The 26,673-nt window shown below is 33.7% G+C and overlaps 1 protein-coding gene across 7 annotated transcripts in view; it reads left to right on the forward strand.

Moving 5' to 3' along the window:
- Window positions 1-26,673, forward strand: part of PPP1R12A (protein phosphatase 1 regulatory subunit 12A) — a 152,203-nt gene that overhangs the window by 98,045 nt on the left and 27,485 nt on the right. For 4 of the 7 annotated variants that reach the window (XM_046645964.1, XM_046645962.1, XM_046645965.1 and 1 more), the window contains exons 9-17: window positions 2,344-2,468; window positions 9,037-9,252; window positions 10,523-10,617; window positions 11,450-11,554; window positions 12,475-12,606; window positions 12,997-13,173; window positions 20,679-20,769; window positions 21,996-22,196; window positions 22,438-22,606. In XM_046645964.1, the coding sequence (XP_046501920.1) occupies window positions 2,344-2,468; window positions 9,037-9,252; window positions 10,523-10,617; window positions 11,450-11,554; window positions 12,475-12,606; window positions 12,997-13,173; window positions 20,679-20,769; window positions 21,996-22,196; window positions 22,438-22,606 (1,311 nt within the window). The remainder of the gene's footprint in view (window positions 1-2,343; window positions 2,469-9,036; window positions 9,253-10,522; window positions 10,618-11,449; window positions 11,555-12,474; window positions 12,607-12,996; window positions 13,174-20,678; window positions 20,770-21,995; window positions 22,197-22,437; window positions 22,607-26,673) is intronic. The other 3 variants (XM_046645966.1, XM_046645968.1, XM_046645967.1) reach the window with 2 other exon arrangements.

Below are 26,673 nucleotides of genomic sequence, written 5' to 3' on the forward strand. Positions count from 1 at the left end.
AATTTGAGAGGTAGTTGAGGGAATGAAAAAAGGGAAGCATAGTTTTGCTTTTAGGGTTTTTTCCCCCTCTAGGCCTTGAAATTTTTTTTATTTATTTAAATCAAATGGAAAGAAGAGCTTCAACAATATTGATAATATTTACTTAAGTTGGATGGTAGACACCTGGCATTTGTTTCATTATTATTCTTATAACTAACATAAATGTTTACAACGTGCATATACCTTCTTTGGTGTGTAGATTTCACGAATATAAAACAAATTTCTAAACCAAGAGAAAATAGGGGAAGAAGGAGAAAAAATGAAAAAGAAGTATATTGAGTTTTATCTTGTTTATTATTTATTTCTTCCTCTAGACTGTAAACTCTGTGCAGTTAAGGTATTTTGTCTTTTCATTGACTGATAGATATATTACCAGTACCTGGGACAGTGCTTAAAGTATGGAGACACTTAATAAATATTTGTTGAATTACTGTCTCCAGTTAGGTGGATTGTTTCCCAGGAAGATGGTCTAATTTGGTTATGCATAATTTGTAATTAACTGTGCTGAATAGGCTTAGCTTCTGTAAATGAAAAGAAGTATTGTTTAACAATGAGAATAAAGTTTATTATGCTAAGTTTAGTTCATTCAGTTTATTTGAAAAGCTAAGGTTATAGAGACTTTTATTATTTATTTATTTATTTATTTTAAAGGAAGATTGTCCCTGAGCTAACGTCTGTTGCCAATCTTCCTCTTTTTTTGTTTTTTCCTCCCCGAAGCCTCAGTACATAGTTGTATATCCAATTTGTAAGTCCTTCTAGTTCTTCTATGTGCAAAGCCGCCATAGCATGGCTTAATGAGCGGTGTGTAGGTCTGCGCGCAGGATTCAAACGGGTTAACTCTGGGCCACCAAAGCAGAGCATGCAAACTTAACCACTATGCCACTGGGCCGGTCCCTATGGTGATCTTTAAATGTGCCAGTTTGACCTTGTCCTTTGGTATAGTTTGAGATATTTTGTTTTTCACCCTATTAACATCTTATGGATTTTTCTTAGACATACATAGAACTCAGTGAGTTGCAAATCCAGAGTTGCTGGTGGGAAGTTTATATTTGTCCTATAGATAAGAATATTTTAATATTGTACTTAATAAAGTGTAACAGCATACAGTAATGATAAGTTAGGTGGAAGATTCCTTTGGAAAACTGATCTAAAGGAGTGAGAGAAATAGTATAGTGAACATAAGTATCTCATAGGGCTTTAAAGCACAATACTTCTTCCCAAAAGTATAGAAGGATATGTATCCTACTCCATTTTTAAATCAAGGGAATACTTTAAAACCAGATAGAATGATGTTTGACCATTTGGAAAGTAAACTTTTCTATGCCATTTATAAATTACGGTGAATTTAAAGATTTAAGTTTATATATGACTGTTTTGCTAAAAGCCAATCTGATTTATATATTCAAACACAGTCTTTGAATTTTTTCTAGCATCAGATTGATTTTTAAAAAATATTTTCAGAAGTCTCTTTCTGAGTGATTCATTACTAGTTGGAAATTGTCTTGATACGTTGTAGAAAGAGATTTAGCCTAATTCAGCTGATACCATGCCCATTTTAACTTTAGACTTTTTAGGGGTGAGAAGACGTGCCCTTTGTGACATTTAAGCATACTGTTTGACAGGAATATAAGCTGATTATTGACAAAAAGCACTTTTACATTTCTTGGAAAAAAGAGGAGCTATCAGTTTCAGATAAGCAATTAAGTTGTGTATCTATTAGAAAATTTCATAGCTCTTATAATTTTTTTAGTTACGTTGTAGGCATGCATTCAAGTTTTAAATATTAATTTATATTTTTTTTAATTTCCATAGTGTTAAAAGTACAAAAAGCAGATTTTATTTGTGCTGCTTGTTCTTAGAAGCTTTGTTGCGTGTCTTCATGTTATCTTGTTTACTTCAGCATGCATATTGAGACATTTCTAGAAACTCCTTGAAAAATTCACTTGTTAGGGGCCGGCCCCATGGCGGAGTGGTTAAGTTCACTTGCTCCACTGTGGCGGCCCAGGGTTTTGCTAGTTCAGATCCTGGGCAAGGACATGGCACTACTCATCAGGCCATGTTGAGGCAGCGTCCCACATGCCACAACTAGAAGGACCTGCAACTAAGATATACAAGTATGTACTGGGGGGATTTGGGGAGATAAAGCAGGAAAAAAAAATTCACTTATTAAAAGGGATAATAGTGGGAAAAGACTTTGAACTAACAAAACCTGAAACAAAAATAGAATATAAAATACTGTTTGCCCAGCCATTGAAACCAAATTCATATAGACTCTTGACTGTTAATGTCCTTCTTTTAAAACAGATAAGACAAAACCCATGGCTTCTGTAACTAATGCCAATACTTCTAGTACACAAGCAGCTCCTGTGGCTGTTACAACACCTACTGTGTCATCGGGTCAGGCAACACCTACTTCACCTATTAAAAAGGTAAGCCAAAATAAATATGTTTGCTAAAAGTACATGTATTTTGTTCAGGTACTGTTTGGACTAAAGCATTAAGGCAATTCTAAATTTTTATAGTTTATTCCAAAAATATTTAAGGTTTTAGAATAAGAATATATTTTTCTTTCTTTACTTTGAGATTTCCTCTGAACCATATTATATTCTTTTTTAAATATCTTTTGCAATTGATATCGCAGTTGATAATAAAAATAAATGATAGAAAGATAAAAAACTTTATATGAAAACTAGCGATCATGGTAGTTTTTATTTCTGTTGAACTTTTGAGAAACACGTTTATATCCTTTGTCTCTTAAAGTAAAGATGCATTTTGATAATTTCTCGTGTATAAGTTAAACACAAAAAGTAGTACCACAAATCAGTGAGAGAACTAGAATTTAGATTTTCTAACTCAATTCAGAGCAGCAGGCATGTAAATGTTGTATGCCAGTAAGCATATCTCTGATGTCGGACAGACCAGAGACCAACCCCTGACCCCGCTTCTTGTTAGTTGTTACGACCTTGAGTGAATTACTGTCTTCCTTATCTGTTAAAAAAAAAAAAAGACAAAATAAAAACAATAAACAAAGAGAAAGTTAACGTTGTAAGCGTTGGTTGAGAGAGATCCTGGCTAGTGACTAAGTGCTCCCAAAATATTAGTTTCGTTTCTTCCTCTTCTCCCTTATTCTGTTCTCCGTTTGTTCTCCGTCCTTCTTGCTTCCTTTTCTCCACCAAACAGTGCTTTCGGGCTAGTGCATTGATCTTTTTAAAGACTTTTCTTTTTCCTGCTTCCCCAGAACCTGTACTTCTTTTAACCCAAATTAACGATGAAGAGTTTTGTTTTTTTTACCTACTGGTCTCTTTTTAAGGGCTCCTCCCCATCGGCCCTTACTTATCTTTAATGAGCATACTCATTTCCTTCTCTACATGCATGTACTCACTTTTTTTTTTTGCAGAACCATTTAAAAATTGATTGCCATCAGTATAATACTTTACCTCTAAATAGTTGAATATGTATCTCCTAAGTGCAAAGGCATTATCCTTCATTCCCACACTAAACTTAGGAAATTTCACTTGGATATAATACTATTATCTCTGTTCACTAATATACATACATACTCAAGATGTTCCCAGGTGTCCTCTTAGTAATATCTTTTTAGTTGTTTGTTTTTCCAAATCAAGGATCCACTCACAGATTGCACATTGTATTTAGTTGTCATGTCTCTGCCTTTGGACTTCTTACTTTGTTGCTTGTCTGACATTATTTGGTTTGCATGGGTTTGAGGACTGATTTTAAATCCCCACAGCGTTTCTGTCATGTTGTTAGTCTTGCCAGTCTTTGAATTTGGCTCCAGGTGGTCAAAATGTTAATTTTTTTAAGTTATAAACTAGAAAATTTTTAAAAAATGCATACTGTTAGTAATAAACCTCTTCTAAAACACTTCCTAAAGAAAACAATAATATGAAATCTTTATGACAGAAATATATAGATTTCACTGGTACAGTTTGAGTAGCAGGAAGCTGTATGAATGAGTTATCTTTCTGTATTCTAGAACTGAGAGCTTCTTGAATTCATTTAGAACTCATGTTCATATGATCATAATTATATATGCTTTATAGTGAAATTCTCCAGAAGTAGTCTGTCTGCAGAATTTTTAAGATGATTATCTTGCCATAATTGGTGTCACCATCAGCTGCTTTAAAGTGTCATTTAATTCTAGAACCCCTATATACTTCTTCAATGAATACTAAACTTTAGCTCTTTTGATTTATTATCTGTTAAAACTACGGGATTATCAAAAGCTCCACCCCCCTGGAATATGTGGCCAAGAAACTGCCTCTCATTCTTTTGATTGTTTAGCTAAGCAATCTCTTTCCTACCATACTCACATAATTAGAGTAGACTTTTTATGATCAACTATATCTTTATCAAGCATAACCCCAGATTTATGACATTTTACGCCAACTGCCCTAACTGAAAGCAGATACTTAATAGCTCTGTTAGTGGGCTTGTAACTTCTTTGCTGTAAAAATTCTTATTCAGAATTACTTCTGATTCTATAATTGATCTAATGACAACTATCTGCTTCTGTAATTTGCATGTTTAAAAACTGTTTTATTCTCAATTTCAAGCATCATAATTTACTTTGAAGATTATATTGTTTCACTCTTTGTTCTTAAGGTTTTGTAGCCAAATTTTATTCACAGCAATAAAGTCATGGTGTACAAAAATTTTGAAGTATATTTTAATAAATGGCAAAATCTTCTTATCAGTATTGTGTGACTTTTAAAGCCTCTTATTATGTTCAATGCTACTTTTTTCACTTTAATTTAGCATTTTAGTGTTTCTTAAGTTTGTTTCAAGATGGGTTTTTTTGTAGCTCAGAGACCTAACAGATACAGATTTCCTTAGATGAATTGTTAATTTGTAAGTGCATCTTAAAAGATTTTGCAATTAAGAGTTCTATTTTTAGATTCTCACTCACTACTCTGCTTCTAATATTTAGATAAAGGTATCTTAAGTTCTATAGCTTCCTCCACCAGTGCATAAACTATATATAAATAAATACATACACTCACTCACAGCAAGGAATAGATCACAAAACAGGAAGCTCTAAAATAGTGTTAAATATCACTTATATTCTGTAATAATACAGGGTAACTGAAGAGAAACATAGATGTATTCGCTTTAAATGATCTTCCCTTAAGGTCTTAACTCTTCAGCTAAAATTAAAGAACTTTTTCGGTAGCAATGAGATCAGGCCTATTATTTGTGGAGATATTATCTATAAAACCATAAGTTTGATTTTATGATTCTAAATTTTAACTAAAATAAGTTCATAACTCTCTCTAGTTAAAATAAATGTTGTTAGGATTTCTGGAAAAAATTACCTATCTGCTGTGTACACATAAATTCCAGTAAGTGTAAACTATATTTTCTTCACTAGATGGTAAGAATTCTGAATTTTCTTGGAATTAAATGTTTTGGTTAATTAAATCTGGTTATTAAGCATAATAATAATTTAATAAAAGACTACTATGTGCTGTGAGTATAGAAGTATGCAACTAAAAGTGTACAGTTGTAGAATGATGGTTAAGAAACAGAGGAAATCACATTTGATTTGAGCAGTAGAATGAGAACATTTCAGCTAGATCTTGAAGAATAAGTAGGTAGTATTTCTACTAACAGAGAAGGAATGATTGTACAGTTTGTTGAAAGGGAGAGAAGAGAAACAATGTAAGCAAAATAGGGATAATGTGGAGTATTTTATAGGAAAAATGAGTTACCTAGTTGATTGATTTATAGGGTACAGATGCAATGTAAAACAGGAAAAGTAGAGCCAAATTATGGAATGTTTTCGTTTCTGTGGTAACATTTTTAGAATTTGATAGATAGTAGAGAATCATAGAAGGTGTTGAACAAGGCCATGAGAGAATTATTCTTTGTAGAATATTATTCTGATAGCAGTGTACAGGGATGTTTGAAGGTGAGAGGCTGATTGAGAGAAGATTTACTAGAAAAGTCATTGAAGTTGCCCAGGATGGTAAGAATATAAACTTAGAGATGTGGCAGTGGCCTTATAAAAGAGAGGAGGAGATTTAGAGACTTGGCACCCAATTTATAGATGGAGGAAGAGGACAGAGAAGATGTCTAACATGACTGAAGTTTCAGACACAGGAGATTGAAGAGATTATTGGTGCCATTAACAGAAATAGGGAACTGAGAAAGAATTAGTTTGGAAATAAAGGTATTCGATTTTAGACATGTTGAGTTCCAGGTTCCAATTATAATTTTAGATAGTGCCTTCTACAGGTAAATAGAAATTCAGCCCTGTGAATTTAGGAGTCATTGTGAGCTGGAGAATAACAGATTTCAGAATAAACTGAATACTGTTAATATTTAGCCTGAGGAAATAGAGAAGACCCTACTCCCAACCCTCAGGAGAAGAAAGTAGAAAGAGAACATGGGAGATCTGAGAATAGACTCTTGGAGTGCTTATGTTGCCGAGCTATGAGAAGGAAAGCCACTAACAACAACAAAAAGACCAAGAAAGAGGGTGGTGAGAAGAGTAGGAATGTCTAAATAATGTCCTGTTATAAAAGCCAAAAAAAAGAGTTTCAGGGAGTAGGTATAATTGAGTATTTCAGAGAGGTTCATTTACACGCCAAGTAAAATTGAAAGGTGCTTTTAAACACATAAACCAGTACTTAAATCCAAATTCATGTTAGGCAGAGTGGAGGTATGTTGCTCGTTACAGTGCAACAAATGTCCCTTTGGAAATTGATAATACTGCCTCATTTTTCTCAACTCTAAAATAACAGTAATAATAGTATTTCATTAGGTGCTTGTAAAGAATAAATGAGATAACCCATGTGAAGCACCTAGAGTGTGACATGAGTAAACACTTGGTAAATGTTCGCTTCTGCTGCAATATTCAGTAATTGTTATCTGCTATTTGACTGTTTTATCATGGAGAAACATCATTTATTTCTGCTTTGGGGGATATTCTAGGGCTGGGATTGGCAAACCGTGGTGTCTGGCCCAAAGCTGGCCTTCTACCTGTTTTTGTACAGCCCACAAGTTAGAATGGTTTTAATATTTTTAAACGGTTAGGGGAAAAAATGGAAAGGAAAAGAATATTTTGTGACACAAATTCAAATTTCAGTGTCCCTAAATAAAGTTTTGTTGGAACATAGCCATGTTCATTCATTTAGGTATTACTGTGGCTGCTTTTGTGCTACAGCAGTGTAGATAAGTAGTTACAATAGAGACTCTATAGTCTGCAAAGCGTAAAACTTACAATCTGGCCCTTTACAGAAAAACTTTGCCAACCCCTGTTCTAGAGTACTGTGACTTTAAACTCAGAAATCAATAAACAGTCATCTCAATGCCTATCATATTGCATAAAATATTACAGAGGTGTTCCTGAAATTTTCTGTCAGTGGAGTTAGTGTTTTACTAATTTTTTTTCACAGTGCCACTGACCAAAAGAAATACCTCTTTGTTTCATTTATTATTCATTATTAGGTGCAAATAAGTTAATAATGGCAGTTTGTGCAGTGTCCAACAGATGTCACTGTGCGTCTCTCAGAACTTTAAAATATCCCACAACACCCCTGACAATTTGTTCTGACCCCCTGGAATGCCTCAGTGCACAGTGGGAACTGGGGAATGCTGTCTATCATGTCTTTGTTTTCGACTCTGTTGATAGGAATTAATTACTAGAAGTACCAGAGGTATCTTATAACCATTTTGTCCATGAAGTAGCTCTCCAACATCATGAGTACTTTAAACTGCTCATTACAACAAACTTTGGCAGTAAATATGAAAGAAAGGATTTTTTTAAATTACCCATATCCTATGCTCAAAGCAACTAATTAGTTGCTATATTTGTCTGTGTATATTTAAGTATTGTTTAATATTTAAACTCTGTAAGTGACGTTGATGAAGTGAGCTAAAGATAACAGATGTTTCGTTTTTAGGGCTGTTGGAAAGCCCTGAAAATGAAATAAATATTTGCACCAAAAAAAAATAGTTTTTAGTTGAAATGTTTAGATTAATGTTTGGTGGAAATATCAAACAGTAAATTTAAGGCTATAAAATTAAAAATATTACTGAATTAAATACTATAATTAGAAAATATATAGTATTCTTTCTTTATTGAATTAAATACTATAATTAGAAAATATATAGTATTCTTTCTTTATTCATTATGCTGGATTTAAAAATTTCTACCCCAAGTATATAAATGAGTAAAAACAAAATTAAAGTGCAGTAGTTTGTTCATTCACATATTGTAATATTATCTGCTGTATGTGCCTTTAACTGCTTTAGAAGATTCTCTGCTAGATTCGTTCAGATTATCTCAGGCTAAAACTGAAACTTGTTCACAGTGACTTTTAAAGTTTGGATTATTACCCAGTTATTGGGTTTCAATTTATTATAAAATTCTTTTAAAAAGAAAAAAGTGTGTTTTGCTCATAACCTCCTTTTCTGTTTTCATGCTTTCAGTCTTTCTCTCTTTACCTGTCTTATTTTAATTGGCTTTAGTCTGATTTCATTGCTCCTATCATGCCTGTGGTGGAATCAGTAGATCCTGCATCATGGAGGCAGGGCTTGCGCAAAACTGGCATTGTTCTTGTGCCCAATAAGGGTGAAAAATCTATGGTGAGGCATTTCTATGTGCAAGGATTTATATTAGGTTACAACATAACAAGTTTAATATGAAGATTGGTTCCAAAGATGCATGATTTTAAGTCCTTATGCTGTGCTCATTTTTGTTCTCTATATTTGCATCATAATTTTTCTGTGTGATATAAAGTGTGGAGTGTGTTTTCTTAAATCTAACTTCTACAGAGATAGTTGATTCCTTTTTCAGTTTTAGATCTTTACATTTTTGACTAAGACATTAACCTACTTAGTAAAAGTATTTCTCTTGAAACTATTAACTATGAGTTTAGACATGTTATCTAAAAGTTGTTTCCGGCTTAAGGACTGATCCGTCTTGATAATTCTTTTTTTCTTTTCCTTAAAAATAAAATAAAATAAAAACAGTTTCCAACCTCAGCTACAAAAGTTTCTCCCAAAGAAGAAGAGAGAAAAGACGAGTCTCCTGCATCTTGGAGGTTAGGACTTAGAAAGACAGGCAGTTACGGTGCACTTGCAGAAATCACAGCGTCTAAAGAGGCTCAGAAAGAAAAAGACACTGCAGGTGTTATGCGTTCAGCTTCAAGTCCCAGACTTTCCTCCTCTTTGGATAATAAAGAAAAGGTAATCTATTTCTCAATCTGGTTTCTTTAAAAACTCTAATAATTTGTTTCTCAGGAACATCAAATCCAATGGGTTTTCTACTATGTATCATTAGATCTATGTATCAGCTTAATTCACCCGACTTAATGAATTATTCACTAATACAAATCTACCTACTGTAAACAAATATCTAGATAGAGTTATACGTATTGGAAAATCAGATGTATTCGCTCAAAACATAAATCATGAGATTATACTCAATTAAAGGAATCTTTTATCCTAGTTGAAATTTACAATAAAATATATAAGAAACAAGTTTATTTTATTTATTAAGAAAGTTTTTTGACATTTAGGAACACATTTATTCTAGAATGAGAGTATACTCATAGGTTGCATTTATTCGGTATCTGCAGTTTCTTTACCTGCTTTTTCATCTGATGCATCACGAGCAACTTCGTCTTAATGAGTGGTTTTAATAACTATATTTTGAAAGGTAGTATTAAATTGCATCAAATAGAATGCACACAGTTCATGCAATGCTATTTTATATAGTTGCATTTCAGTGCTTGGACTTTTTTTCCTCTGCAATTTTCTTCCTTTATTTAAGAGTGTTTCCTTGTATCAGAAATTCATTTCCTTTGGTCAGAAAGGGAATTTCTCATCAAGTAATTTTAATATTTTTTATTTTGTATAAATTTATTGCCCAATTGTTTTCCAAGTACTTGATGCCAATATAGCAGGCAATATAGTGGGAATGTATCAGATGCCATGCCACAACAGTCTCAGCCAGATTTAGATAAATATAATTTAAATAATTTATGTTTTGAATATTTTAATGTTATATTTTAAAGCATAGAATGTCAAGGTAGTAAATAGTTTGTATAACATAAATGTTGGGACTTATATGTGAGACCTTATTTCTCTAGAAGAAATGAGGATATTTTACCTTATGGTACTATATTACTTTAAGTAATCTATTATAGAAGTTTTAGAAAAAGTCATTGAAATGTGGGAGAATTTTTCTTCCTTTCTTCTGTTAAATATTATCTAATTCTAGATTAAAGGACAAAGAAAAGAAAATTAGTTTGAACAGGCTATCCTTTAGTGCTTATGGTACTTGTCTGTTAAAGATAACAATTTCAGAGTTTAGCTAGGAACTGTGGAAATACTATAAAGTAAACTGTGATGGGTGTGTAATTACAAATCGTTGAATACTCTTTGCTTAATACTTCCACAGCTCCTATAATCATCACACAGATTGATTTTTAGTCTTTTTTTTCCTGTTGTGTAGGAGAAAGATAGTAAGGGAACTAGGCTTGCGTATGTCGCACCTACGATACCCAGACGACTAGCCAGTACATCTGACATCGAAGAGAAAGAAAACAGGTAAATTCATTATGATTTGCTTTTATGTTCTTACTGTAAAATCTTTACTATCTAGCATGAGAATTCAAACATGAGCATTGTAATTGTGTGGGATATGGATCGCGGGAAGAGACAAAGGGTATTCCTGATAGAGGGAACTCCAAATGCGTGGTCCTGAGGAGGTGCAGGCTTGGTATGTTCATGAAATAGAAAAAAAGAAAAAGGCATTGTGGTCAGAAGACAGTGAGGGGATGATGGTGGCAGATGAAGTCACAAACTAGTACATGCTCTCTAAATGTTTGGAACGTATAGAAAAGGAGAAAGAAGAGGGAAGAAAAAGTCCTTAATCACTGTCAACATTTTAGTTTGTTTCTTACTAATTTTCAGCACATGGTGTGTGAGAACTTTTTAATATAGTTATAGTCATGGTATAATAATCCAGTTTTCTGTCTTGACTTATTTTTCACCTAACATCTCATATGTAGTCTTAGATGTTAATATATGTTTTCCATAAACATTGTTTTTCATTAATATATAATGATCCATAGAATAGATCTGCTGAGGTTAAAGTAACCATTTACCCTCCCCGAACTGTGAACATTTAAGTTGTCTAATATTTGTGATCATAAATAAAACTTCTGTGAACATCTCAATTTTCTCCCCATAATTAAGATTATACCTTAGGGATAGAATCTTAGAACTGGAATTACTTTCACTTCTTAATAAATATTCCAAAGTGTTTTCCCAAGGGATTTTACTAATTTCTGCTTCTACCAATGTTTATTAATATACCGTTTTCTTAACCCTATTTTAAAATTACCTACCAGAAATCTGAAGCATATTCTTTTCACAGAGACTCTTCAAGTTTGCGAATAAGTAGTTCGTATACAAGAAGAAAATGGGAAGATGATCTCAAAAAAAATAGCTCAATTAATGAAGGATCAACTTATCATAAAAGGTAATAATGTAATTCTTAAGTAACTTTTCTGTATTCTTTTATAAAAATATGAGGCAATTTGGAGCCCTCAATTTAATATCATATAAGAAAATGCATCCTTTTATTAAATATATCTTTTGTTGTTTAAAGCTTCATCTAAGACATAGAACATCTATTTAAATATGGGTGAAAATTTGCTCCTACTTATGCCTTTCTATTACACTATCTATGTAATTAAATTTGATATTTTATGAAGTATCTTTTAGATTGTAGCGTATTAAAGAAGAACTCATATAATTGCTGAGAGCAGTTGAACTAGATCAGTGTCTTAATTGATCTGGTCATCGTTTGGTGACCTAGAAAGTTTCCACCTGTCTGAGACCTCAGAGCTATGGAAATACCTTGAATTAGAATGTTGGTAATAGCACATGGGAGAGGGAAAAAAACCTATAAATTGTTTCTCTGCTAAAGGCAACCAAAAAGAAGAGAAAAAGATGAACAAGTATAATGTAAGTATGGGTCACTCCTAGGAATGTGACTCATTGCTGAAACAGTTTTCTTCAAAAATATCAGTCTTAACTTTCCCTGAGTAAAGCCAAAGCAAAGTGTTTTCCTCAGACCCAGGCTGGCATGACAGTTCCAGAAATGTGAAAGATCAGATCAGATCATCATTCATTCTCGTTGAGTGAGGAGGGGAGGCAATAAAGTGATACACTACCAAATTAGTGAAATCATCTAGACTCTAGCAAGTTGTAGATGCAACTCTTGGTGCTGGAGCCGGTGGTATATTTAGGAACACAATTTTTTAGATTTTTCCTACCCTTGTGAATCTGTGTAATGTATAGACTTTAACTATAGAGTACACATACGAACACATCCTATATAGATATGACTCTTTCCTTTAGTTGCTCCTTCCGTAGAAGACATAATGATTTGATTAGTTCTAGTGTTCCAAGCACCACATCAACACCAACAGTTACCTCTGCAGCTGGGCTTCAGAAAAGCCTGCTTTCCAGCACAAGCACTACTACAAAGATTACAACGGGTTCTTCCTCAGCAGGCACACAAAGCAGGTGAGTCACAGATACATTTTGTGTTCAGGCCTACTGTGTGCTTATGTATGTGCATGCATTTTTGTTTAGAAGATTGTGGGGCTCTGGATTTTTTCATTTACCTTGTTAAAATTATCTGCAAGCAAAAATTGGTTCCCAAAAGAGGCAATTATGCATGTCTGGGGAAAATGTTAAGTTCCTGAATTATGAACTTTCCTTGAATTAGGTTGCTTAAAATATAAATTTGTCTCTGCCAGCTCTGGGTGAGCTTTTTTGTTCATAGCTGAAAGATGTCTTTGTGTTTTTAAAAAATCCATCCCTGTAGTCACATGTTTTCAGCTGCTAGAAAGTGCTTTCATTGTTTAGCTGTTTTCCTTTTCTCTTTTTGTGTTGCTGCTTATGATACAATAGTACCTCAAATCGTTTGTGGGCTGAGGATAGTGCTGAAAAAGAAAAGGACAGTGTTCCTACGGCAGTGACCATTCCTGTTGCTCCAACTGTTGTAAATGCTGCAGCCTCTACCACAACCCTGACTACAACTACTGCTGGCACTGTCTCCTCCACATCAGAGGTCAGGGAGAGACGCAGGTGTGTAAAGCCCAAATAGGACTGCTGATGTATCTTGCCCAGTGATGAAAGTTGTTTGTTTTGTTTTGTTTTCTTACTCTTAGGAAGTTGATGACCATCTCTCCAGTAGGTTAATAAATGGAGTAACCTATATCAGCTCAGAACTATGTAAATTGATATAATTAGCAATTACTGGCTTTAAGGCTTGATAACCCACCTCTGACAGAATTGATGTTTCTGTTAAAAGGCAGTGAGCCAGACAGTTGTCTTGTTACTTAGCCATCTTAGTTTTTTTATAGTTGTTTTAATTCAAAACTTTTTGTGATGGATACCTAAACACACACAATCACACTCATGGAAAAGTAGGTGTAACTGACAAAAACAGGTTTTTTCATTCTTCTCATTGTTCCCATCCATTATTAAGAAATGGATTGTAAACTGTTGTTGTTATTATTTTTGAGAATTTCATTTTAAGATTCTCTTGCTAAAGAATGGCTTCTTGTACATATGTGTACGACAAATAATTTTAAATACGTTAAATACATTCACTTAGTTTTAATTCTGGTACATAGAAGGCACTCTTTGGTTAAATTTCTTAAAGGGTCTATGAGTTTTATTTTGTGCATATTTATAAGCATTGCTCATTTCTTCCTGCTGCTGCCAATTGGTATGGAATCATAGATCTGGAAAGGAACTTATCTTTTGTGATATCTTGCTTTACAGAAGAAAACTGAGACCCAGAGATACAGACTTTTCCACTTTATATGGTTAATTAGTGTGAAAGCTAAGGCTAGGCCCGAGATTACAGGCAAATCAGTCCAGTGTTCTTTCTGCTGTATCATGTATAGTCCCTAGCTTTGAATTTTGTTTTCCTCTCAAAAAAGAGGAGAATCTTAGGAAACTAAATGTAACCTTTTTTATATTTTATTCTTGCAAAATTAAATTAGCTATAAACTGATAATTTCCTTACTAAAATACAAACCGGATTAACTTTGTTTTATTTCTGACACATAGTCTTTCTTTATTTTTTATGTTATTGGAGAGAGTTGAGTTTCAGCTTTTAAAATTAATCCTGAAAGACATTAAAGATTGAGAATTAAATATTTAGAGATATTGTCAGGACAAAGCAGATTCTAATAGTATAAGAAACAAAATGTGCCTGTTGACATTTTTCCTGGACTATATTACAGAAATTTTGTTTGTCTTAACCTTGTTTCAATGATGTTTGCAATAATATTAATTAATGTTTGTGTTTTGTTTTATGTCAAATAATTGCTTGCAATTTTGAATACATTGTTGGCCTCTTGTTTGTCTTGTAATTAAAGTTCATTAGTGGTTTTGAAATGTATATGGTTGAAAATCTGCCCCAAAAAATGTATATATGATGATTTAAAAGTATATTATGACTGAAAAAGATGTCAGTACATTTGTGCCATTTTAGGTACCCTTACATATGTACTTTTGGATATTATGTAAAATTACCATACACGCTATAAATTCCACGGTCTTCTTAAATTTTTCTTTCTATTGATCAGGATTGGATGAGGATTTCTTGTTTTTGTTTGTTAAGATTTCCAATGGATTAATTTAGGGGATATCTGAGGGGTGGTAGGGAGGAGAAAAACTAGCTTTAAATAGATGGAACATGATAGCAAATTCTTTCATTGTTTAAGTATTTCTCATTCTCCATAGTCTTTTCAAACTGCAAAACCTTACCTTACTAATAACTTCATATTTGGAGCATAAATTCACATAGAACTGTTACTTTAGTATAACCACTCTCTTCCACCACTTTCCCTTGGCTCAGCCAGCTCCCATTTGTCCATTTATTTATCTTGCCTCTGGAAGGAAAAAAGTAAGTGAGAAACAACGATTGGTATTCAGCTTTTTAGAAATGTAATTTGGTTGACTAACCAAAATATAAATAGTATAAATAAATATAAATATTTCAGCCAATAAATGTCAGTGAAATAAAAAATATATAGAATAATTGCATTTATTGAAAAAAATCCCTAATTTAAAAGTAAAACTGTTGGGTTACTCAGAAAATAGTAAGCAATCTAAGACTACTAAAGAGTACAATTACATGTTCTATCTAGTTATAAGAAAGAGATCTGGTATGATAGTATAATATAGTAATGATTAAGGCCACAATGGAGTTTGACTGGTATAGTTTACCATCTTTTTGATCATCAGCTGTTTAGAATTAAACACACATAAAATGTATTAATTATTTTTCTTCTCTACATCCTATTCTTAGAGGTCTGCTGGTCTCTATTTCACCCCAAGGGAAGACAAAGGAACTGAATATCAGATGGGAACTATCAAATATAGGAAATATATTGTGTATTACAAATTGATAGGCTAGATTTTTGTGCTAATTTGGGGCGAATCTTGTATGGAAAATTTAAATGAGCAGATTTTACAAGTCTGTGAACAAGTAATTTTTATCCATCTAAGCTGCAAATGTTAAATCAGATATGATAAATAGATTTATTAACTTTGATGGCAACTTGAAACTGTGTTGAAAAAGAATCTAGGCTCCTGGGAAGATAGTGTGATGGTTGATTAGTGCTATTTGCCGTGTGTGTAAAAGGGCAAAGTGCCAATGTTCTAAACTAAATATGAAAACTTTGTATGTGTATAGTAGAAGTCAGAATTCAATAGTCCATGTTCATGCTTCCTTTCAGAGCAGCTCCTGGAATGCTGAAGTGATATATCTGGGCTGCTGTAAACTTTTTTTATTTAACCAGATTTTCTATCACAGTTAGGTTTCTTCTTTTACCTTTTTTCTTCTCATCTGGTGGAAATCCAAAAAGCAATAAATTGCATAGGGCCAGTAGGTACATAAATAAGTGTTAAATGAATGGAGGAAAAAAGTAGCCAGTGGACCATATTTTCCAAGCTGATGTTTCACAGAGCACTTTTCCACATTTAATAGGTGTACCGCAAAAGAAAATAAAAAGTGTTTTCTACTTAAATGATCTTAGGAAATGCTGAGTTAAACACACTTAAACAGATTTCTTCTCTCAGCACTTCTCCAACCTTTTAGTATGTTGTGATTTTCCTGGAGAATGTTAGAATGTATAGCATTTTCAAAATTTATATAACCAATTTCTACAACAAAGCTTCTCATATTTCAGATATAATATTTCTTTTTTTTTTTATTAATGTTATGATAGATTACAACCTTGTGAGATTTCAGTTGTACATTTTTGTTAGTCATGTTGTGGGTACACCACTTCCCCCTTTGTGCCCTCCCCCCACCCCCCCTTTTCCCTGGTAACCACCGATCAGATCTCCTTATCAATATACTAACTTCCACCTATGAGTGGAGTCATATAGAGTTCGTCTTTCTCTGACTGGCTTATTTCGCTTAACATAATACTCTCGAGGTCCATCCACGTTGCTGTGAATGGGCCAATTTTGTCTTTTTTTATGGCTGAGTAGTATTCCATTGTGTATATATACCACATCTTCTTTATGCAGTCATCAGTTTCTGGGCATGTAGGTTGGTTCCACATCTTGGCTATTGTAAATAATGCTGCGATGAACATAGGGGTGCAATGGACTCTTGAGATTTCTGATTTCAGGTTCTTAGGATAGATACCCAGTAATGGGATGGCTGGGTCATAGGGTATTTCTATTTTTAACTTTTTGAGAAATCTCCATACTGTTTTCCATAGTGGCTGTACCAGTTTGCATTCCCACCAACAGTGTATGAGGGTTCCTTTTTCTCCACAACCTCTCCAACATTTGTCACTCTTGGTTTTGGATGTTTTTGCCAATCTAACGGGTGTAAGGTGATATCTTAGTGTAGTTTTGATTTGCATTTCCCTGATGATTAGCGATGATGAACATCTTTTCATGTGTCTATTGGCCATATTCATATCTTCTTTTGAGAAATGTCTGTTCATGTCCTCTGCCCATTTTTTGATCGGGTTGTTTGTTTTTTTGTTGTTAAGCAGTGTGAGTTCTTTGTATATTATGGAGATTAACCCTTTGTCGGATAAGTGGCTTGTAAATATTTTTTCCCAATTAGTGAGCTGTTTTTTTGTTTCAATCCTGTTTTCCCTTGCCTTGAAGAAGCTTTTTAGTCTGATGAAGTCCCATTTGTTTATTCTTTCTACTGTTTCCCTCAACTGAGGAGTTATAGTGTCCGAAAAGATTCTTTTGAAACTGATGTCAAAGAGTGTACTGCCTATATTCTCTTCCAAAAGAGTTATTGTCTCAGGCCTAATCTTTAGGTCTTTGATCCATTTTGAGTTTATTTTGGTGTGTGGTGAAAAAGAATGGTCAATTTTCAATCTTTTGCATGTGGCTGTCCAATTTTCCCAGCACCATTTGTTGAAGAGACTTTCTTTTCTCCATTGTAGGCCCTCTGCTCCTTTGTCGAAGATTAGCTGTCCATAGATGTGTGGCTTTATCTCTGGGCTTTCAATTCTGTTCCATTGATCTGTGGACCTGTTTTTGTACCAGTACCATGCTGTTTTGATCACTGTAGCTTTGTAGTATGTTTTGAAATTGGGGATTGTGATTCCGCCGGCTTTGTTTTTCTTGCTCAGGATTGCTTTAGCAATTCGCGGTCTTTTGTTGCCCCATATGAATTTTAGGATTGTTTGTTCAATTTCTGTGAAGAATGTTCTTGGGATTCTGATTGGGATAGCATTGAATCTGTAGATTGCTTTAGGTAGTATGGACATTTTAACTATGTTTATTCTTCCAATCCATGTGCATGGAATGTCTTTCCATCTCTTTATGTCATCGTCAATTTCTTTCAAGAAAATCTTGTAGTTTTCATTGTATAGATCCTTCACTTCCTTGGTTAAGTTTATCCCAAGGTATTTTATTCTTTTCGTTGCGATTGTGAATGGGATTGAGTTCTTGAGTTCTTTTTCTGTTAGTTCATTGTTAGTGTATAGAAATGCTACTGATTTATGCATGTTAATTTTATACCCCAGATATAATATTTCTTAATCTCTAATAAGTTTATTCTGTTTCTCTTTTTATTTTTTTATTTTTTAAATTTTATTTGTTTTATTTTTCTTTTTAAGATTTTATTTTTTCCTTTTTCTCCCCAAAGCCCCCTGGTACATAGTTGTATATTCTTAGTTGTGGGTCCTTGTAGTTGTGGCATGTGGGATGCCGCGTCAGCATGGCCTGATGAGCGGTGCCATGTCTGTGCCCAGGATTCGAACTGGCGAAACCCTGGTCCACCGCAGCGGAGCACGCGGACTTAACCACTCAGCCATGGGGCCAGCCCCTCTTTCTCTTTTTGAATTACTTATCCCAGAAAAATCATTAGAGTTGTTATAAAAATAGGAAGTACCTGTTATATCTAAATAAAAACCTTAAAACTCATGACAGTAGATATATAGACAGAATGAAAATTATAAAACTACAGGAGAAAGAGAAATGTCAAGCTTTGTGTAGCTCGAGTATCGTGGAAGAGGGCAGGTATCCTACCAGTGGCGTTCATCTCTGGATCTATGCGTTGGTACAGATGGAGCCATATGTAGCAGAATCTCAACTAAGAGAAAGTCAAACAAAGGAAATGGCTGATAACCAAAATGTTTAGTGAATTTTTTCCTTGCCTTCCACATTTAGGAGAACAAATTAAGGTAACAGGAAACAAACAATTATAAATTTAATTTTAAAAACATTTAAAACTTAGTTTATAAACTTAAATCAGTACTGATATTTTAGTAGAAACAAAATTTGGTAACATAGAGCTCTTCAATGAAATGCTTCAATTTGATGAAGTGTGCCTTATTGATAAGATAAATGTAGTGCTATATGATAGCAAAAAAAATAGTCTTTCAGGATATCCTAGAAACCTAGAGATGAAAACATGATAGAGAACATACAGATAAAGAGAAAAAAGGAAGTTATATCATCATAATATAGTGCCATAAGTTGTTCAACCAAATGGAGAAAACAGGTGATATTTTCTCAAATTGGATGATAAAAACAACCTAAGTCAAAATATAGTAATGGTGGGATTTTCATCTTTCTAAGTTTATTGGATGTCTCATTCAAGTAAAAACACCCTCTTGAGAATTTCTTGAGTTCTCTCGTTTACAGTTTATCTGTAAGAAGAGAAACGGGAAGAACCAGCCCTCTAGAACTAACTGTAATCAATGAGTAACAGTTAATTTGATGAAATTGAGGCAACTAGGATCTTGGGTGAGAAACAACCTTATCATCTTAGGGTTAATTATCCAAGGAGTTGAATCCTGGGAAATAATGAATCACCTATTGTAGTCTTAGAGAGACAGATTTCAAAGAATTCAAGAGTGTGGAGGAAAGAAATATGAATTCCTATGTAACAAAAGGAATGAGGGCTCTCTAAAAAGAATTCTGAAGAAAACATAAATGATTCTAAGGAGTTTGAAGATGTGTTGAACTCTCTGAACTTAGAGCACATTCAAAAAAAACTAGAAGAGGGTCTGGCCGAGTGGCGTAGTGGTTAAGTACATGCACTCTGCTTTGGCAGCCCAGGGTTCACAGGTTTGGATACTGGGTGCTGACCTAGCATCATTTGTCAAGCCACACTGTGGCAGCATCCCACATAAGACAAAGGAGGATTGGCATAGATGTTAGCTCAGCGCCAGTCTTCCTCACAAAAAGACAAAAACAAAAAACCCTAAAAGATAAGGCACAAAACCAAGAATAAATTCTGAAGTTTGTTAAGAATATATGAATAGTGTCACAGAGGTTAAAGAGCAGAATGAATTACAAATTGAGAAGAATACTAAAGCTAACAAAAGAGTCTTTTTAAAAAGTAACATCTGGAGCTGGGGGCAAGTGGTATAATCTTGATAAACAACACGGAAAATAGAAGTACTCGACTTCTGAGTGTTCTCTGAGAAATGTAAGCTAGATGGTCATGTAACTAGATGTTAATGATTGAACTTCCCAAGTAATAGTGATCATTGGGGGAAGTTTTCTTGTTATGTTGCAGGCTCTGTCTTATCTCTGCTTGTTCGACTCCTTAATTAATTAACTCTTGGCATAGGTTGCATGCTTTTATAATTGTGCATATCCTGTGATAGGATGTTTACCAAAAACATCACTAATAAATGCACATGACAAGACTACAGGGAGTGTTACTTACTCACTGGTCATCCCATATCCTGAATGTTGCATGCAGTCCTAACCATTGTACCATAAGAAGAGACTGACAGTGTAGAGTTAGCCAGATAACTTCATATGTCACCTAGGATAGTGTTGCAAGGAATCAAAAGAGGGACTAAAAGGAATGACATTACGTGGTTTTTAAAAAAAAGAAAAAAAAACTGGTTAGGAAGAACTTGAAAACTATGATATGTTAATATGATTATTTTCAATCTAAAAAATTATCGCATGGCATTGTTGAATTTCAGAGTGGGTATAACTATTTTCTGAAGACATCTTTTTAAACCCATTAAGATGCTAAACTTGTATGTTTCATTCGCACACATTTTTATGTAATTATGTTCACAGGTATTATATCTCCAACTAACGATTTTTATTTATTACTGTAGATCATACCTCACTCCTGTTAGAGATGAAGAGTCTGAATCCCAAAGAAAAGCAAGATCTAGACAAGCAAGGCAGTCGAGAAGATCAACACAGGTAATAAAGTGTATAATATATAAACTTCCAAATAAATTGCCTTTGCCTTTTTTACTTTCCTGTGAGAATATTGATGTCAGTATATGATGTGAGTAAATCTTAAAAGATAAAAGTTGCTTTAGTGGTCCTCCCTTTGCCTTTGTGTATGCTTATACTGTTAATATTACAATCTATCTAATTAGCGTATGCTTTTGTATCTCTTTGAGTATTTATTTTTTTATTCCTAACATGGTGTCTAGCACAGAGTATTTGATAAGCGTAAAAAGAATTCTGTGAATGTTTGGAGTTGTGGGGGAATAGGTCTGTTTTATTAGCTGTATCAAGCAGCTAATGTGCAAGTATGAGAAAAATGTCACTCGGGCTAGTTCTTACCTCCTTATCTCCTCCTTGCCATTCTAATTATGTCTCTTATATCTTTTTGTGTCTTTCCTTTCCTACAGTTGAGGAGTTCCAAAATCCAGATTCAACTGTTAGATCCTTCCCGTTACTCACATTTCAAACTGAAGTCTTTGCTAGGATCTTAACATATTTTTTCTTTGTACTTTTATTTCTTGAAATCCAACCTGTTGTTCAAAACTTAACCTTCAAAAATTTTTTCTTTACTGAAATCTTTTCTGTGTGCATATACATATATAAAAACATAAATACATATAAATTTAATATACAGTCATGCATCACTTAAAGACGGGAATACGCTCTGAGAAATGCATTGTTAGGTGATTTTGTCACTGTGTGAGCATCATAGAGTGTACTTACACGAACTTAAATAGTATAGCCTCCTACAGACCTAGGCTATGTAGTACTAATCTTATAGGATCACTGTCGTATATGCAGTCCTTAGTAGACTGAAACATCGTTATGCAGCACATGCCTGTATAAACAATGTAATATATTGGCTTTTCCTCCTTTCTCTGAACTTCTTGGGAATTTTATATTCATATGGTATTTCTGTCATCTCCTGTGCTATTTTGTTAATTTCTTGAATAGAAGGACAGTTTCTTACACATATTTTATGTTTTTCTCAGTACATATTATTGTGCTTGCTCATGATGATTCTTCATAGAGTGACTGTGACTTGCTAAGTAGAAATTCTGTTTCAATTTGGAAACCAATTCCAAACATGCATATTTGACTTTTAATACATTCATATTTAATTTATCTACTTACATTCCTTTGAAATAAGCTTTAATGCCTCTCATAATTAAATTTATCTTTTTTGTGTGCAGGGGGTGACATTGACTGATCTTCAGGAAGCTGAAAAAACAATAGGAAGAAGTCGTTCTACCCGAACCAGAGAACAAGAAAATGAAGAAAAAGAAAAAGAGGAAAAAGAAAAACAGGATAAAGAGAAGCAAGAAGAAAAGAAGGAGTCAGAAACATCTAGAGAAGATGAATATAAGCAAAAGTACTCCAGAACGTATGATGAGGTAACAGTATACCAACAACACAACTAGGTCAAATATGACAAATAGTTCTTATGATTCTCAGTATACAAGAGATTGATATACTAACAACTGTATACAGAATACTCAAAAGGATTTTAACTGGAAATCTGAATTATTTTGACATGATTAGAACATTACTTTTCCTTTGGGATGAATTTAAGTGTTCTGTATGTTTTTAACTCTTTTAATATTTCATGTGACTTTTAATTTTAATGTTTCACAGACTTACCAGCGTTACAGACCAGCATCAACTTCAAGTTCAACTACTCCATCCTCTTCACTTTCTACCATGAGCAGTTCACTCCATGCTTCAAGTCAACTAAACAGGCCAAATAGTCTTGTAGGTATAACATCTGCTTACTCCAGAGGATTAACAAAAGAAAACGAAAGAGGTGAGCAGACCAAATTTTGAAAACACTTTGTTTCCTTCAAATAATCCTTTGAATTGGTTTTTCATGATAAATAGTTCAACAGAAAAGAAACAACATCCTAAACTGGGACTCATTCTACCTAAACAAAAAGAATATTAGGGTTGTGAATGAGAAAAGTAGAAAATTAAAAAAAGAAAATTATATGGTTTGTCATTGTTAGGTATGTCTTTATAACCTAAGACTTCACAAAAATCTTGATGTCCACCAGCAGCAACGTCAATATAAAAGAACTAGTGGGTGACTGTTTCTAGGAGCAGTGATCATATCTTTTAAATGTTTTTTCTGAAATTGTTTTCTAATAAAATCACTTAACACTTGTAATGTCCTTGCTAAAACAAAATTGTTTTTATGCTTGTTTCTTGAGAAATAGATTTCTTTTTCAGCTATATATTAGTGTATTGATGCTTACTGTTAACATTTACTGTTATTTCAAATAAACTTGCTATTTGAAGTCCTAATTTGAATTAGAGATGGGTACTAAATAAAATTATTCCTAATTTGTAAGCATTTTATATTTTAAAAGCAAAATCTCATATTATTAGTCATGGTAATATTAGTAATCCTGTAGGGATAAACTTAAGAAAATTAAGTTTTTTCCAATTTCCAGCTGGCTTTTTTGTTGTTGGTAGTCAGAGAGATGTTTCAGTTCTTTAAACCACTAAGTGTTAGGCCCACATAATATTTGTAAAAATTTTGGGCCAAAAAATTAGAGATATTTGCATGGAAGTTCAGATTTCCATCATCTATTGAAAAGTTGGAAGATTTGGCAACATTGGGTCTAATTCTCACCTGTCAACAATTGACTGGAGCCAAACAGTAGCAACCTCCCACTCCCTTGGAATGGTGCCCTCCTGGCCCATTGTACCCATTTATATCACCTGCATGGCCACTGTAGGCTTGGAGTTTGAGATCTTTGCTCTAAACTGATTTCCAGAAACAACTTTAAGAATCCCTCTTAATACTATAATTTTGGGATTTCTTTTGCCGTGACTCTTTGCTAATGACACAAGGAGCCTTATAAAAATCATTTTTAGCATTACTTTCTTCCATATATGTCTACTTTTTAAGTTATATTCAAAGCCCTTTATATTCCTCTAGTGTGTAATTCCGGACACGTTTTGATTGTGGTAGGAAGGAACAAATTTTAAGACTAACACTTTTTTATGTTGATTTTTTTGTTTAATTTTATTGAAGTCATAGTAGTTTTTAACTGTGAAATTTCAGTTGTACATTATTTGTGTCACCGTATATATGTGCCCCTTTGCCACTTATGCCCACCTCCCCAACCCCCATCCCTCTGGTAACCACTAATCTGTTCTCTTTGTCCATGTGTTTGTTTATCTTGCACATATGTGGGAAATCCTGTGGTGATTGTCTTTCTCTGTCTGGCTTGTTTTGCTTAACGTAATTCCCTCAAGGTCCATCTACCTTGTTGCAAATGGGACAATTTTGTCTTTTTTTATGGCTGAGTAGTATTTCATTCATCAGTTGATGGGCACTTGGGTTGCTTCCATGTCTTAGCTATTGTGAATAATGCTACAACAAATACAGAGGGGGATAAGTCTCTTTGAATTGTTGATTTCAAGTTCTTTGGATAAATACCCAGTAGTAGGATAGCTGGGTTGTATGGTATTGGCTATTTTTAATTTTTTGAGAAATCTCCTTACTATTTTCCATAGTGGCTGCACTAGTTGTATTCCCACCATCAATGCATAAGGATTCCCTTTTCTTCAAATCCTCTTCAATACTTGTTGTTTTTTATCTTGGTAATTATAGTCATTCTAACAGGTGTAACATGATACCTCATTGTAGTTTTGATTTGCATTTCCCTAATGATTAGTGATGTTGAACATCTTTCCTTGTACCTGTTGGCCATCTGTATATCTTCTTTGGAAAAATGTCTGTTCGTATCCTCTGCCCATTTTTTGATCTGGTTGAGTTTTTGTTGTTGGGTTGTATGAGTTCTTTATATATTTTGGAGATTAACCCTTGTCGGAAAGTTGATGTACAAATATTTTCTCCCAGTTGGTGGGTTGTCTTTTCATTTTGTTCTTGATTTCCTTTGCCTTGCAGAAGCTCTTTATTCTGATGAAGTCCCGTTTGTTTACTTTTTCTCTTGTTTCCCTTGCCCCAGTAGACAAGGTATTCAAAAAGATGCTTCTAAGACTGACGTCAAAGAGTGTACTACCTATATTTGCTTCTAGGAGTTTTATGGTTTTTCATCTAACCTTCAAGTCTTTAATCCATTTTGAGTTAATTTTGGGGTGTGGCAAAAGATAATGGTCTACTTTCATTCTTCTAGTTTTCCCAACATCATTTATTGAAGAGACTTTTCTCTCTCTATCGTATGTTCTTTTCTCCTTCATTGAAGATTAGCTGTCCATAGATGTGTGGTTTTATTTCAGAGCTTTCAGTTCTGTTTCATTGATCTGTGTGTCTGTTTTTGTACGAGTACCATGCTGTTTTGGTTACTACAGCTTTGTAATATATTTTGAAGTCAAGGATGGTGATGCCTCCAGCTTTCTTCTTTTTTCTCAGGATTGCTTTAACTATTGGGGTTCTTTTGTTGCCCCATATGAATTTTAGGATTCTCTGTTCTATTTCTGTGAAGACTGTCATTGGGATTTTGATTGGGATTGCATTGAATCTGTAGATTCCCTTAGGTAATATGGACATTTTAACTATGTTTATTCTTCCATGTACATGGAATATCTTTCATTTCTTTATGTCATCATCAATTTCTTTCACTAATTTCTTATAGTTTTCAGCGTATAGATCTTTCACCTCCTTGGTTAAATTTATTCCTAGGTATTTTATTCTTTTTGTTGCGATTGTAAACGGGATTATATTCTTCAGTTCTTTTTCTGTTAGTTCGTTATTAGAGTATAGAAATGCAACTGAGTTTTTTAAGTTCGTTTTGTACCCTGCAGCTTTGCTGTAGTTGTTGATTATTCTAATACTTTTCTGGTGGGGTTTTAGAGTTTTCTATATATAAAATCATGTCATCTGCAAACAGCAAGACTTTCACCTCTTCTTTGCCAATTTGGATACCTTTTGTTTCTTTTTCTTGCCTAATTGCTCTGGCCAAAACCTCCACTACTATGTTGAATAAGAGTGGTGAGAGTGGGCACCCTGTCTTGTTCCTGTTCTCAGAAGGATGGATTTCAGTTTTTCCCCATTGAGTATGATGTTGGCTGTGGGTTTGTCATATATTGCCTTTTTATGTTGAGATATTTTCATTGTATACCCATTTTATTGAGACTTTTTGTGATAAATGGATGTTGGATCTTGTCAAATGCTTTGTTGGCATCTATTGATATTGTTGTGTGGTTTTTACTGCTCATTTTGTTAATGTGTTTTATCACATTGATTGATTTGTGCATGTTGAACCATCAGTGGGTGTCAGTATAAATCCCACTTGATCATGGTGTATGATCCTATTAATGTATTGCTATATTCAGTTTGCCAATATTTTGTTGATGATTTTTGCATCTTTGTTCATCAGTGATATTGATCTGTAATTTTCCTTCTTTGTGTTGTCCTTCTGTGGCTTTGGCCTCATAGAATATGTTATGAAGTGTTTGGTCTTCTTCATTTTTTGGAATAATTTGATAAGGATAAGGTATAAAATTTTCTTTGAATGCTTGGTAGAATTCTCCAGGAAGGCCTTCTGGTGCTGAACTTTTATTTTTTGGGAGGTTTTTGATTACTGTTTCAATCTCTTTACTTATGATAAATTTATTCAGATTTTCTTATTTCTTCTTGATTCAGTTTTGGGAGGTTGTATGAGTCTAAGAATTTATCCATTTCTTCTAGATTGTCCAATCTGTTGGCATATAGTTTTTCATAGTATTCTGTCATAATCTTTTGTATTTCTGTGGTATCCATTGTAATTTCTCCTCTTTCATTTGTAATTTCATTTATTTGAGGATTCTCTCTTTTTTGGTTAGTGAGTCTGGGTAAGGGTTTGTCAATATTGTTAATCTTTTCAAAGAACCAGCTTTTAGTTTCATTGATCTTTTCTACTG

Source organism: Equus quagga, chromosome 19, assembly GCF_021613505.1.
Source record: "Equus quagga isolate Etosha38 chromosome 19, UCLA_HA_Equagga_1.0, whole genome shotgun sequence".
In the NCBI taxonomy this organism is placed as follows: domain Eukaryota; kingdom Metazoa; phylum Chordata; class Mammalia; order Perissodactyla; family Equidae; genus Equus; species Equus quagga.